This window comes from Ursus arctos, unplaced genomic scaffold (genome assembly GCF_023065955.2).
Source record: "Ursus arctos isolate Adak ecotype North America unplaced genomic scaffold, UrsArc2.0 scaffold_27, whole genome shotgun sequence".
In the NCBI taxonomy this organism is placed as follows: domain Eukaryota; kingdom Metazoa; phylum Chordata; class Mammalia; order Carnivora; family Ursidae; genus Ursus; species Ursus arctos.
Window position 1 is genome coordinate 7,592,600 of NW_026622952.1, and position 13,792 is coordinate 7,606,391.

The 13,792-nt window shown below is 50.4% G+C and overlaps 1 protein-coding gene across 2 annotated transcripts in view; it reads left to right on the top strand.

Moving 5' to 3' along the window:
• The first annotated feature begins 5,691 nt into the window (after positions 1-5,691).
• Positions 5,692-13,792, top strand: part of RAB11FIP1 (RAB11 family interacting protein 1) — a 30,864-nt gene continuing 22,763 nt past the window's right edge. For both annotated transcript variants that reach the window (XM_026508348.4, XM_026508349.4), the window contains exon 1: positions 5,692-6,128. In XM_026508348.4, the coding sequence (XP_026364133.2) occupies positions 5,752-6,128 (377 nt within the window). In that variant the 5' untranslated portion in view covers positions 5,692-5,751. The remainder of the gene's footprint in view (positions 6,129-13,792) is intronic.

Here is a 13,792-nt window from a genome sequence, read left to right on the forward strand (position 1 = left end):
ACATTAGATTTCAATACCTATGGGTTATTAAATATTATGATTATTGACAATATTTTCTTTCTCACTCTGGGTTTAGGCACTACCATCTCTCAGGAATGTCTGTTTTGGGGACATGTATATATATTTTTTAGTCTAATGGGTTTTGATGGAACCTCGAATCGGGGAACCCAATGGTGTCACAAAATGTGCTGTCTTGTAATTCGTTCCCAAACTGCTCTATAAGCCCTTAGTGTCACTGACTTTCCTGGCTGAAGGCGTCTCCCAATTTGGAGTGCCAGTGGTTGGGATGGCAACAGGAAGTTACTCCACGGTGAATGATTAGACTTAGGAAAAGGGCTCAGACTTAGGAAAAGCGTTATACATCCCAGGATAGGTAAGGGATAGCATTTCCCGAAGGCGGGCAGAAATTCATCAGAGGGACCATAAGGGCAGGTAAGAAGAGGGTATTAAGGGGGCGCCTGGGTGGCTCAGTCGTTAAGCGTCTGCCTTCGGCTCAGGGCGTGATCCCAGAGTCTTGGGATCGAGCCCCACATCAGGCTCCTCCACTGGGAGCCTGCTTCTTCCTCTCCCACTCCCCCTGCCTGTGTTCCCTCTCTCGCTGGCTGTCTCTCTCTGTCAAATAAATAAATAAAATCTTGAAAAAAAAAAAAGAAGAGGGTATTAAGGATAGAACCTGGTTAGAACCTGGGTTGCTTCCTAGGGGGACCCCTCGGTAAAGAGTCTGATTCTGGCTGTGCCCACCCCCACCCCAGCCTTGGAACTGGTGAAATGTCAAACACTGGGCTTGCCTTGAGGCTTTTAGGCCTATATTATAATTCCTTAGGGTCAAAAGTCAGCATTCCCAACAGCCTCACGCCATGTGCTGTTGCGTCAAAAGGGAAGAGAAGGAAGGGGTGGTGGGGCCGCTTACACCACCTCTTGGCCAGCTCTGCCTCTGCGGGTCTGTGTCCAGGGGTCCCTGCAGTTGAGAAAGGGGAGGCTCGTGCCTTACATGGAAGAGTCCAGAAGGAGAACAAGACCCTGAGGGGTGGTTTCCAATGGGACAATTCAAGGAGGAATAAAGGCTCAGAACTTCTGGTCTCCTCTTGTATGTCATGAAACCGATTCCAGAAAGGTGAAGTACAGCTTGCACCAATGAGGAACACGTATTTCTTTTATAATCAGAAAAAATTAAGCCTCGATTTTCAAAAGATGGTTATATCGGGTGGTGCTAAAAGGCTTCAGAGTCGTCTATGCCTCTCCCACTTAACCTGACCTGCCTTCTGTTTGCAAGGCACGGGGAGAGCCAGAAATGATGAGGACCATGTTTCCTGCCTTTGAGATGCTCACAGGGGAATAAAACAGGTGCTGAATCAGAGCCTAAGAAAGAAGCTAGGCAACCAGAAGCCATTCTGAATGCGAGAGGCACAGCGGAAGGCTTAGTGGAGAAAGCGGAAGGTGAGGGGTCCGAGTTCTCTCTCTACAGTCTGTTAAGACTGTAGTTGTAAGCTTCAAGGGCCTTCTCTGAAGAGCCTAGATAAATTTGAATGATAATAGCTTAGTGTTATCTATGATGCAAGTTTTGTTAAACAAAGTAATGGGGGAAAGGGGGAAATGTTAGTCATTGGCCTCTTGAGACCATCCACCGTCCAGTGTGGCTATAGTTGCTTTTTGTTTTTTGTGTTTTTTGATGTATTTGAAAGAGGAGAACGTGCATGCATGTGGGAGGAGGGTCAGGGGGAGAGAATCTCCAACAGACTCCCCGCTGCACGTGGGGCCCAACACGGGGCTCAGTCCCACAACCCATGAGATCATGACCGAGCAGAAACCAAGAATCAGACGCTTAACCAACTGAGCCCCCCAAGGGCCCCCGGTGTGACTGTAGTTTTAACTTCCACATGGCCACACCCACCGGGGCCAATGGAAAGAGAGCTTGATGTTGGGGACTTGTCCCCCTGACTCGCTGAGCCCTGAGGCAGGAGCCCCTTGCTCCCAAGGCTGACACCTGGAAAGTAGTCTCTTTGGTCAGCTGAGTGGGTAAGAGTCCGAGGCAGCTGGACCTGGAGAAGCCAGAAGGCTGTTTACAAGCACTGCAGTGAATGAGTCATGTGTGTGGACGTTTGTCACCACACCCCAGAGTCCAAGGCAAAGGAGAAAGACAAGCAACCATTACTAGCCTCTTTCCGCTCCTCCCTTGGGACTGCACATTAGCTCATTCAGAGCACCCAGGGGTGGTTTGGTTTTTTTGTGGCAGGGGGAGGAGCAGAGGGAGAGGGACAAGCAGGCTCGCACTGAGCGTGGAGCCTGATGCAGGGGCTGAATCTCACACCCCTGAGATCATGACCTGAGCTGAAACCAAAAGTCAGAAGCTTAACTGACTGAGCCCCCCAAGTGCCCCCCCCAGAGGTGGTTTTTGAGTTAGTTCTCTTGCAGTTGGGGAGCTGGGGACAGGAGTGATTGGCAGCGGCAGGGTGGTCAACGTCTCTCCCTCCGCTGGCCCTTCCTCCCCACCCCTAGCATGGCTCTACACAATGTCTTATCCTGGGGGATTGTTCTGGTTGCTCCCAAAAGCAAACCCGCGCTGGTCCTCTAACTGCACAGCTGGGGTCTGGGAGTCCTGGCACGCTCTACTCTGCTGCTTTGGGAGGAGGACAGGTGGCTAACCTGTCCAGTCCAACCTGCCAGGCGCCTTGTCCACGTGCTCAGGGCCAACAGAAACTCCTCTTCTCTCTCAGTCAGGGCTAGAGGCGGGCCGGTGAGAGGAACGAGAAGTCAACTCGCCGCACCCTGGCTGTGGGAGGTGTTTATAAGCACTCCTGGAATGCAGTGAACCTGCGAGGGGTCAGCCACCCCAAGACTGTCTGGCCTGTGGGAGAGGGTGGAGGGATGCCCAGGTGGATTCCTCTGAGGGCAGGTAGGGAACAGGGCCGGGTGGAGCGCCAGCCCTGTCGTGGTCCTTGTCGTTGCACCTGCACCCCGCCAGCCTGGACTGTGGGGCTATAAAATTGGGAGAAGACAGACTCACTCAGGGGTGGTCAGCAAGTGAGGCTTGAGGGACAACGTGCTCTGGCTGGAGGAAGGGAGAAAACCGCCACCCGGGCATTCTAGCACCAAGTACATCCGGTGCTCTAGCTCCTGGCTTCTCTCTCCCCTGACGTATTTCCAGTTCCTGCCTCTAGTGAGCCCCCACTCCTCTGAGTTAACCCCTGCCAGCGTCCAGTGTCTGGAAGGATCTCGATCTTGATGTCCTGGTGGTGGTGGGACAGCCTTACCCTCCCCCAAACCGCCACCTCTGCTTTAACCACAGAGCCTATGTGTGTCTGACAGAAACGCAAACACATGCGGTCACAAGGTACTCATCATTTTCCCTTCCCTCTCGCCCCCCCCCCCCCGTTGTCCTCTAATCCTTTCCATGAATGGAAGGGACGCTTGGCGTCCTACTCAGCCTGTGAGGCTGTCTGGCTAGGGTTCATTCCTTGCTATCTTTATTGTGGGGCAGCACTAACAATGTGAGTGTGGGGGCGGATGGGAGAGGAGAGCTGAAAAACTTTACTCCCAGTATCAGCGGGGACCCCAGATCTCTGACTTTGTCCAGCTGGGATGTAGTGGAGCAGTGCACAGGTAGGAAAACCCGGAGGGAAGTCAACGCCTTGTTGAATACAGGACCAACTTGGAATAGACATCAAGGTTGGGTCAGGGGCGGGGTAGAGTAGGGCCAGAGGCAGACAGGCCCCGGGTGGGCATGCAGGCATCTGGCTGTGACCCGCCATGATATTGGCTGCCGGGTGAATCCCGCTCATACCTGCCTTACAACGTGAAGCAAGCCTCATCCCACCACTGCTCAAAATCCTCTGAAGCTGGCTCGCCCTGGTCTGACGCTGTGGGATCAACTCCTAAGCCTGGCAATCATGATCTACGTGATCGGGCCCACCTGCCGTGGCGGTCTTCTCTCTACCCTCCGCCCCCAGTGCCCTCCTAAAATGTCCCACATTCCAGCCCCAATGGGGCGCTCATAACCCCTAAACATGCCATGAACTCTCCGGCCCCCATACTTGCTTAAGCTGTTCTGTTCTCTCTTCCTGAAATGCTCTTCCCCCACGTCCTCCTCTCGGCCTGTCAAATCTGGTATACGCTTTAGGGCCCAGCTCAAGGTCACTTCCTTCATAAAAAATCTACCTGCTTAGAGAAATCACTCCAACCTCAAAACCCCCAAAGCATTTTATTAGTGTAGGACTTGCTTTATAGCATTTGCCATGGTGTGCCTTGGAACGGGATCTTGTTCAGGGGGCTTTGTGCTCTCCGTAGCTCCTAGCATGGGCACCAATGAAGTTCTCAGTAAATCTTTATGGTAACGAATGGAGCCATGGGTTTGAATGACACCAACAGATGGCCAAGAAGCGGAAATGGCACCCAAACAGCAGAGTTCTATTAGGGCTTTCCCATCACTTACCTGTCTGGTCCCTCCTTTCTTTCCCTTTCTTTCACCATTACATATTTACAACATACCGAACAGGTCTTTCCCACACGGGAGGCACCCTCAGTCGCAAACCCAAGGCATCATGCATCTTCTAATTTTCTCCGTGGGAAAAAGAAACTCTACGTACTCATGGTTGGCTAGTATAACCCGCACACTCTTCAATTCCATAGCACTTCCTGAGGACCTACTGTGTACCCAGGTTTCTGCCAGGGGCTATGGAAGGGACAAGTTAAATAAGTCACCACCTGGTCCCTGCCCTGACAGGGACTACTGGGAACTTACCCATGGGGAAATACGAACAAAGTCTTACAGTCAGCAGGACTTGGGAATGAAGGGAGTCTGCCAATCGAACGGACATCTGGAACAAGGAAGTGATGATTGGAAGCCCAGAGATAAGAAGCAGGGAGAGACTGATGAGGATCCAGCCGGGGAGAGCTGGGGAACGGGGGGGGGGGGGGGGGGGGCGGGAGGGCACTCTGTTCTCCCGATGTCTGGTTTGGCAATCCTATTTTCAGTTCCTCCTTTATTCCCCTTCCCTAATTGAGCCTCTTAGCCTCACCTTATTTGGCGAGGGCAGGGCAAAATAGGACACTCCCACACCACCCCATGACCGCCCCCCACCCCCTTACCTTCCCCTTTTCAGGCCCTCAAATGATCCTCCTTCTTCCGCACCCACCTAGCGCCATCCCAGACGCACCGTCCTCCAGAGTAAACCACCGGCTGGTCAAAATCAAGAGCCCTGAATTTGGGATCGCGTTCATTATCACTCTCATAGCTACTCTTGATTGAGGACTCACCGTGTGCGAGGCTACATTATCTTTTTTACAGCAATACTACGAGGAGATTGTTATCTCATTTTATGGGTGAAGAAACTGAGACCAAAAGATGTTAAGTAATCTGTGCCAGCTCACACACCTGCCAGTTGGCGGTGCAAGATTGGAAATGAGGTCTGACTCTCAAGGCCGTGCCCCGGTCAGTTCCGGTAGGGCCGTGCGACCTTTGGCGGTTGGGGACCCAGAGCCTTAACCAACACCCCTCGCACCGGAATTCTCCAAGCCCCCGCCCCCGCCCCAGCCGCTCCAGCCTCCGGCGCCGGGTGCTCGCCAGCCTGAGCCGCAGGGGCGCGCGCGGCGCGGGCAGGTGGGGCGGGAGGGGCGGTGCAGGCGGGGAGAGGCGGGCCCTGGCGGGGGCGTGGCCGGAAGCCTTAAAGAGGCTGTGGCGGGGGGGCGGGCCGCACAGCCCGCGGACCGCGGCGATCTTCTCCTCGCTTCCCAGCCGATCGCGGTGCCGTCACCATGTCCCTGGCGGCCTCGGCGGGCCGGGGCCCGGGGGCCGTGTGGTCCCCAACGCACGTGCAGGTGACGGTGCTGCAGGCGCGGGGCCTGCGGGCCAAGGGCCCCGGGGGCACGAGCGACGCGTACGCGGTGATCCAGGTGGGCAAGGAGAAGTACGCCACCTCGGTGTCGGAGCGCAGCCTGGGCGCGCCAGTGTGGCGGGAGGAGGCCACCTTCGAGCTGCCGCCGCTGCTGTCCGCCGAGGCCGCGCCTGCGGCCGCCGCCACCCTGCAGCTCACCGTGCTGCACCGCGCGCTGCTCGGCCTCGACAAATTCCTGGGCCGCGCCGAGGTGGACCTGCGGGAGCTACACCGGGACCAGGGCCGCAGGAAGACCCAGTGAGTGCGGCCGGGGAGCGGGGCAGTGCGGGTGGGGAAAATGCGGCTGGGTGCTGAGATCCTTCTAAAGCGAGAGCGGCGGTCCCCGCGCCGCTGTGTCCCAAGGGGACGGACGGAGAGAGGCCTTTGGACAGGGCTCCCCCTGGCCGATAATCATATTCTCACCTAGCTTCAACTTCTCCTTCGGCGGTCCCGCCCCAGCCCTCCCAGGGTGTGGGCTCTTTGAAGCCGGCGCTGGGGTGGGGGTGGGGGAGTACCTGGGGTGTTTTTGAATCTGCGGGACGTCTCTCAGCGCCCGGAACTTAGTAAGCACTTAATGGATTTTCAATGAATTGAAAATACATGTGGGCTGACGAATTCTTCTTCCTAGTGTGGGTAGTGTGGGTGTTTGATACGCTCATTAGCTTCTGTGGAACGCCTCCTGGGTATTTCACTGTCCTAGACTCTGAGCTGGGAAGGGCTGGGCCCGGAAGGCGGAGGGTCAAGTGGAGGGTGAACCCCACTGACACTGTCTGGCCTTAGAGGCTCACCCAGGGACAGAGCTGGGGCATTACAGTGCGGGGTGGAGGCTGCCCAGAGATGGCTATCCCTCACCCCCACCTCAGCTACTGCCTATGGGGTTGGTGAAGAGAATCCGCTTCTCCCTCTTCTCCTTTTCCTCCCCCACCCCCGCCCCCCAGCATGCTAGAACAGTTTGGTCTTCACTTTCAGACTGAGAATTATTAACCCTGTTTGCCCTGAACCCCAGGTTAGTAAGGATTTCCCAATGCTGGTTGGAGCCAGCGCCTGCCCTTGGCCCAGCTGAAGTGGGAGGTAGGCATTGTTTCTTTTTGGCACTTTGTCGGGTTCTCTCTGGTCCTACTCGGAATGGATGGCCGCTCACCTGTAACTTCTCAGTCTAGAGTTGTGTGCTAGGGTATCTCACTCCCACAGGGAAAGCTGGGCACCACCCAGGTCACTTCAAGCTGTCACCCATTTATTTATTCTCTTTCGCAGGTGTTTGTCATGGAGCGTTTGATTATGGAACATTTGATTATGCTCGAGTACTGTCCCAAAAGCTGGCCTCCTTAGCTTAATTGGTTACTTTGCTGAACTTTAAATATGCAGTCAGTCATATTACCCCAACTCCCACGGTTTGTGAAGCACATGGATTCACGTGGGGTGTTTTAGATATAAATGGTATTTTAACTTTCCCTTGTGAGGGGGACAGGAAAAACCAGAGGGTTTGAAGTTACCAGACTCCCTTTTCTGCATCGTGGGTCCAATTTCAGCTTGCATGCTTGCAAATGCAATACCTGATTCACTTATCTGGCCAAAGATGAATAGGTGTTTCTGAATTCAAATCAGATAAAAATAGAGAGCCTTGAGGTGAGGATGGGTAGGGTATCTCTTGGCATTAGCTTACAAGCCATAAGGTGAGCAGTGCCTTTGCTAAGGAGGCGCTGAAGCAATGCTAATTTTCCATTTGATTAAATGACATTTGGGGCCTTGGGTTGGCCTCCTTTCCAGCTTCAACTGGGTGCCATTTGGCCATCCCTTGTCTTGTTCCGTCCCAAGATGCTCGGGTATTATCATCTGTCTCTGCCGTCTGTTTCTTATGTGAACATTTTATTCCCTTGAAAGATCGCATGTCCCCGCCAGAGATGAGGCTTCCAGATTCCTGGGTCTGGTGCCCACTGTGGTCCTGACTCATTGTTAGGCTTTGGGCTGCTTGGTCTCTAAACACCCACATTTCCCTATTTATACATGGAGCTTCTTGCCGGGCTTAATTGATATTTGGAGGATGTTTCTGGGTTCCTGGATTACTGGGGCCTGTGTATAGACTCAAAACGTTCTGTTACTGCTTTGTGAGAAATGAAAACCTTAAGTTCCCTATTTCAGGAAGGATTCAGAAGTCTGCATCTTCATTTCTGTGCTCCTCTCCAGTGTAATCCTAAACCGAGACGGTTACTCCTGTCTCTATTGTATGAGCTGATTACCACTTAGTCACAGTATCAACCTGTAGGAAAGTGATGCTTAGTTGATGTGTTGGGTTTTTTCCCCCCCCATAATTGCAAACGAAGTCTTTTTTGCCCCCTCAGCAGTAGGTGAAATTGCAAGCTTTCCATCTCCCGCTTCCTGGGACTTTCCAAGGTGCCGGGGAACCTAGTTAAACCAAGGCTGTCTGCTGCCCTGGTACACCACTTGGGTGCTCAAGATAGCCGAGATTTGGAGGGTGAGATATATACCGAGAGGCGGAAGTTTACCAGAAAGAAACTGGTTGGGCTAGGAAAGTCATTTGAACTAGTTATTAATGGTTTGACTCCACCTTAGGTATTAAAAACCAGCAACAAAACAAAAGCTTAAATTTTGGTCTCTAGGTTTGTGTGTGTGTGTGTGTCTGTGTGTGTGTGCGCGCCCATGCATGTGTGTTAATCTTGAGCAAAGAAGAGTTGCTGTAGAGTATGACTCTTGTCGTGGGTCCAGAAACTCAAGACATCAAGAGCTAACTGTGCTAGAATTTCCTTTTGTCCTCTTGATAAGCCCTCATCTGTCATATATTTGGAGGCAAGAGAATATGCTTTTCGGGACTCACATTTTGCGGACCTTAAATTTAGCGTGATGACGCACATCTTTAAAACACCACACGGAGGCTGACCTAGAGGTAGGATAATTTGAATAGGGAGGAGTGCATGACCCCGTCGTTAAGAGGAAACTGAAATGCATTGATTTTGCTCTTATCCTTACCTGTTAAAGACCCCGGGTCATAGTGGGGCCTTGGTTAAATGGGAACCAGTTAAGTCTCATGATCATAAAACAGACATGAATCTGCGAGGCAAAAACAGGTGCAACACGTGGGATTCTCTGCTCAGCTCTCTAGTCTCATGTAGTTTGGGATCCTAGATTGGTCTAAGGAAAAAAAAACCTTTTTGGGATACTACGAGCAACAAGATGTGGGGAAGTAATCTGTTTAGGACAGATTAAAATAAACCTCCGTTCAGGTTGGCGGCCGGAAGGCCACTGAGTAACTAATATCATGAAACTTAATACTGTAATAGTCTTCCCGCCATGAAGAGAGAGTGAGTGATGGAGAGTCATTTTCTTACATCTCTTGAAGATGCAAGAGGGAATTTGGTTGCATATGGAAGGAATTGGATATTAATAAAGGTTAGAGACTTTGAAGAACTGTAGTAAGATACCGTAGTAAGTTGTCAAAGGAAATGCGGGTTATTAAAAAGAAATAAGGGCTCAATAGTTGTTTTCCTTAAGCGTCGGATGCAGACAAATGATTTAAATGAGCAGAGAGATAGGTACTAAGCAGCCGGTGCTTGTGCTTGTACTGTCAAGTCTCCTAAGTTCATTTAGGTTTTTTTGTAACAAATTGAAAAATTGGAGCAATGTTACTGATTAAGTTTTTCCTTTCTTGGGACTCCCCTTAAAGATAACATTGGGCCTTACTGGAAACGGTCCCGCCTCTCACGGGGCCACAGTTCCCTCCCACTCCTGTGAAGTAAACTGGTTGCTGGGTGCTGGAGATGCCAGGGACTGAGACTCTCAGCTCTGGAAGAAGTAACCCTAGCCTGCTTACAGCCGTGGAATGAAGTGACTAAGAAGAGGGAGGGTACTTTAGAGTCATTGTTCCACGGATGAGAGAGAAACACCCTCATGGTATTATTTGACTATGATTTCATCTGTAAGACATTCAGTTAGCTTGGGGAAAGTTTCAACTGCTTTTTTTTTTTTTTTGTCTTTAAAGTCTGTACATATATGTTTTTTAAAGATTTTATTTGTTTATTTGACAGAGAGAGGCACAGTGAGGGAAGAAACACAAGCAGGGGGAGTGAGAGGGAGAAACAGGCTTCCTGCTGAGCAAGGAGCCCAATGCGGGGCTTCATCGACACCTGAGCTGAAGGCAGATGCTTAATGACTGAGCCACCCAGGTGCCCCTAAAACCTATATTTTTAGTAATTTTTTTAATTGAAGTATAGTTGACATTCAGTATTACACTAAGTTTCAGGTGAACAACATAGTGATTTTATGCTACGCCCACTGCAAGTGTCGCTACCGTGTGTCACATACAAGACTATTACAGTCCCACTGACTGCTCCCTGTGCTGTGCCTTTCATCCCCGTGACTTACTCATTCCATGCCTGGAAGCCCGTACCTCCCACTGCCTTTGACCCATTTTTGCCCATCCCCCACTTCCTCCTCCCCTGGTGATCACCCACTTTGTTCTCTGTATTGATGAGTCTGTTTCTGCTATTTGTTTTGGTTTTTTGACTCCAGATATGAGTGAAATCATATGGTATTTGTCTTTCTCTCTCTTATTACACTTGGCATAATACCCTCTAGGCCCATCCACGTTGTTGCAGATGGCAAGATCTCATTCTTATATTTTTAGTAAATATTTTTTAATACCTACTGTGTGCCAAGCACTGGGGTGTAAACAACAGTGACCAAAACAGACACGATCCTTACTTTCAGGAAGCTCAGAGCCCTGTGGGGAAGATAGACATTAAACAAATGAACACGTAAATAAATAAGCATGTATTGTGATAAGTACTGTGGAGGAAGAGAACAGGTATCATAAAGAGGATGGAGGGGGAAAGACATGACTTAAAGAAGGAGATGGCAAATAGCTTCTCTGAGGCAGAAACCTGAAGGACGAAGAGATTTTTCTGGTGAAAAGTAGAGGAACGGGACCTGAGGGAGCGGGAGCCGCCTGTGCAAAGGCCCTGAGGTGGGACTGCCTGGGAAGCTGGAAAGATTGTGTAGATTGAGGCTGAAGAGGAAGGCAGGGCTTTATTTAAGAGCAGTGGGAAGTCCCCGAGTATTAAAAGCAGAGGGGTGTTGTGATCCCCGTTTAAAAAAATCACTGTGGCTCTTGGGTGGAGAATGGATCTGAGGCAGGCCTAGCCTGGAATCAGACAGACAAAACGGGAGGCCTCCTAATCTAGGCCACCGATGGTGGTGGCTTGCTCCAGGGTGACGGCCCTGGAGGTAGACAGAGGTGGTGGATTTCAGAAATATCTTGGAGGTTCAGTTGGCCTGGTTTGTGATGGGTCGCATGTGGGTGGGGGTGAGAGAGAGGAAGTGATAAAAATGAGTTAATAAAGTAGGGAGAGCTTGCTGTTGAAAATGAACCAGGAAGTGGTGGCGCTTTCTTTCCCCAGCAGCCACCGTGATACTGGAGTGAGGTCACCATTACAAAGACAGCTTTGGGCAGTGACACCTTTGAGTCCAGAGAAACGCCACTGAAACCAGGGTGTCTGTGTGTGTGTGTCCAAGTATTTATAGTTTTAATACAGGCCGAGTCTTTGTTTTGTAATAGTGTATGTAGCTAATGAAATCTCACTGGTATGCTCAGACACAGTGGATGAAGTCACTGCTCAAGGAATACAGGACCCAGAAAAGGAGAAAATAATATATAACACTAGGAAAAATAAACCCGTAAATGAAAAATAAAACTGTGGAGGCAAGTAAGTCACCCATTTACATGCTTTTCACATTAGGGAAGGTAGGTGTACAAAGGAGTCTTGTGCCTTTCTCACTTTGCTTAAACTTCCCTTTGGTTACAAAGACCTCTATTGTATTTCTGTAACTACCGTCAGAGGGAGGTTTTTAGAAGTAGTATCTGATATGTCCTTTTAATTGTAGTGATAAATCAAAAAATGTTCTCATTACATTAAAAGCAATACATGTGCTTATTAAAATGTTGCCCACCCCAGCACGCATTTGCTGACCTTACTCTTTTCCCCCTTAACAGTAATCTCAGATATCTATTAAAATACGACAATTTTAGTTGCCATACATCCTAGAAAACTGTGCTCCGGGCTCTGTACTCTTGGAGACCTAGCTCTGGCTTAGCTCCAGAGGGATTAAGAAGCCCTAGCCTAATGGAGAAAGTGATAAGAGGTCATTTCAGGCCTTATCTTCTCCCCAGAGCAGTGCCCTGGGTGGCCTTTGATTCTGGGTCTTGTGCAGATCTCTAAGCCTCCGGGCCTTTGAATTCCAACAAAATCAACACCCAGACCCTTGTATTGGTCTTTGAAGAAAATCAGTCCCCCGCCAAGATCATTTGTTTTGGAAAAGCCTTGGCAGTGAGAACTGCTCCTCTGAAGGTGTCCTGAGTCCGATCCGGTGCCCCAGTGGGCTCAGGAGACCACGCCTGGCTTCGCCTGCTTTTCCCTTGGCCGGGACCACTTTGGTCTTGTTCTTTGCCATGTGACCCAGGGCAGGCGCTCAGAACGACTGCGTGAGTGAGTGAGTGATGATGGTGATTGGCTGAGGTCCCTGTCGGCACGGGGTGGATGTGGAGAAGGGCTTAATCTGACGGTCAGCCCAGTGGATTAAAGACCAGGGGCGTCTGAGGCGTGAAGGCAGAGCTCTGCTTCTGTCTCTCGGTTTTGGCTGTGGCTCGCTGGCCACTGCTTTTCTTAGCACTGCAGAAGCAGGTTGCCTCCTGCTAACCATGCCTTTGGCAAAGGAGCTGCTTTTAGCTCCTAATGAGATGAGAAATTCCTTTCCTGCAGGGAGAAGTCTGTGGAGAATCTGTTAGAGAAAAATCAAGGATTTTAGTCTCCAGGGTGGCCCCGAGGGACACATTTAGGAATGTGGCTGTGGAGAGAAAAAAGGCGGTGGTGATGAAGTGTCCTTTCAATGCTGGCCTTTGAATGGAGTAGAGGGGAGGCATTTATAAGAAATCCCAGAAAAATGTTTCTAGAGGTGTGGCTGCTGTGCACTTCAATTTTTAAAAACTCTGATGAGAAAGGACGCAGCTAAGCTAGGTAGACCAGTTAAGGCTTCCAGAAAGCCTGGTCTGAAAAGGCCTCTTGTGATCATGAAGAATGGGTGTCCTGTGCGAAGGGCCCCAGCGCAGGCTGCACCCCAGGATAGTTCTTCGGGGGTGTTGCCTCCTCTAGCAGCGGTCTTGTGGGGTTTTCCTTGTATGCCAGTGGCACTTCTCATTTTTACTAATCATTGGTTGTTAAAACAAGATTTAAAAATGTGGGGGTTTTTCCCCTCTCCTTCCTGAGTCTCAGCTTGATTGCAAGATAAATCATCGATACTCTGCTTCCTTGCCAGGAGCTCTCGCTGAAAGAGTGCGAATCTGTCTGTGGGGTGGGGAGTGGACTGGTAGGTCCCTTATGCTAGGGTGTGTTTGTTTTCTTTTATCCCATTCAAGAGATGGGGAACAAGGCCACTGCATTTTTGTCCCATTCGTCAAGTCTCTGCATGAGTGATAAAGGACCCCGTGATTGCTAGGAGATTGTGCTTTGACAGACCCATTGGGCAAGAGGTGAGATGCTGGATCAGATGGTAGAGTATTAGCATTTGTGGCTTTTTGAGATATGATCAAGTAAAAAAAAGGAATTGACAAGTAAATGATTATAGGAGGGGTAGACTTCCATGTTTAAAAACATGTTGATTTTTCTAATTTTTATTTATGTATTTATTTATTTTTAGAGATTCTATTTATTTGAGAGAGAGCGAGCACGCGTGTGTGCACACACAAGGGGGGGAGGGGTAGAGCGAGAGGGAGAAGCAGGCTCCCCACTGAGCAGGGAGCCTGATGATGACTTGGGGGGGCTCAATCTCAAGACCCTGGGATCATGACCTGAGCGGAAGGCAGGCACCCAACCAACCAAGCCACCCAGGCGCCCTGATTTTTCGAATTTTTAGAG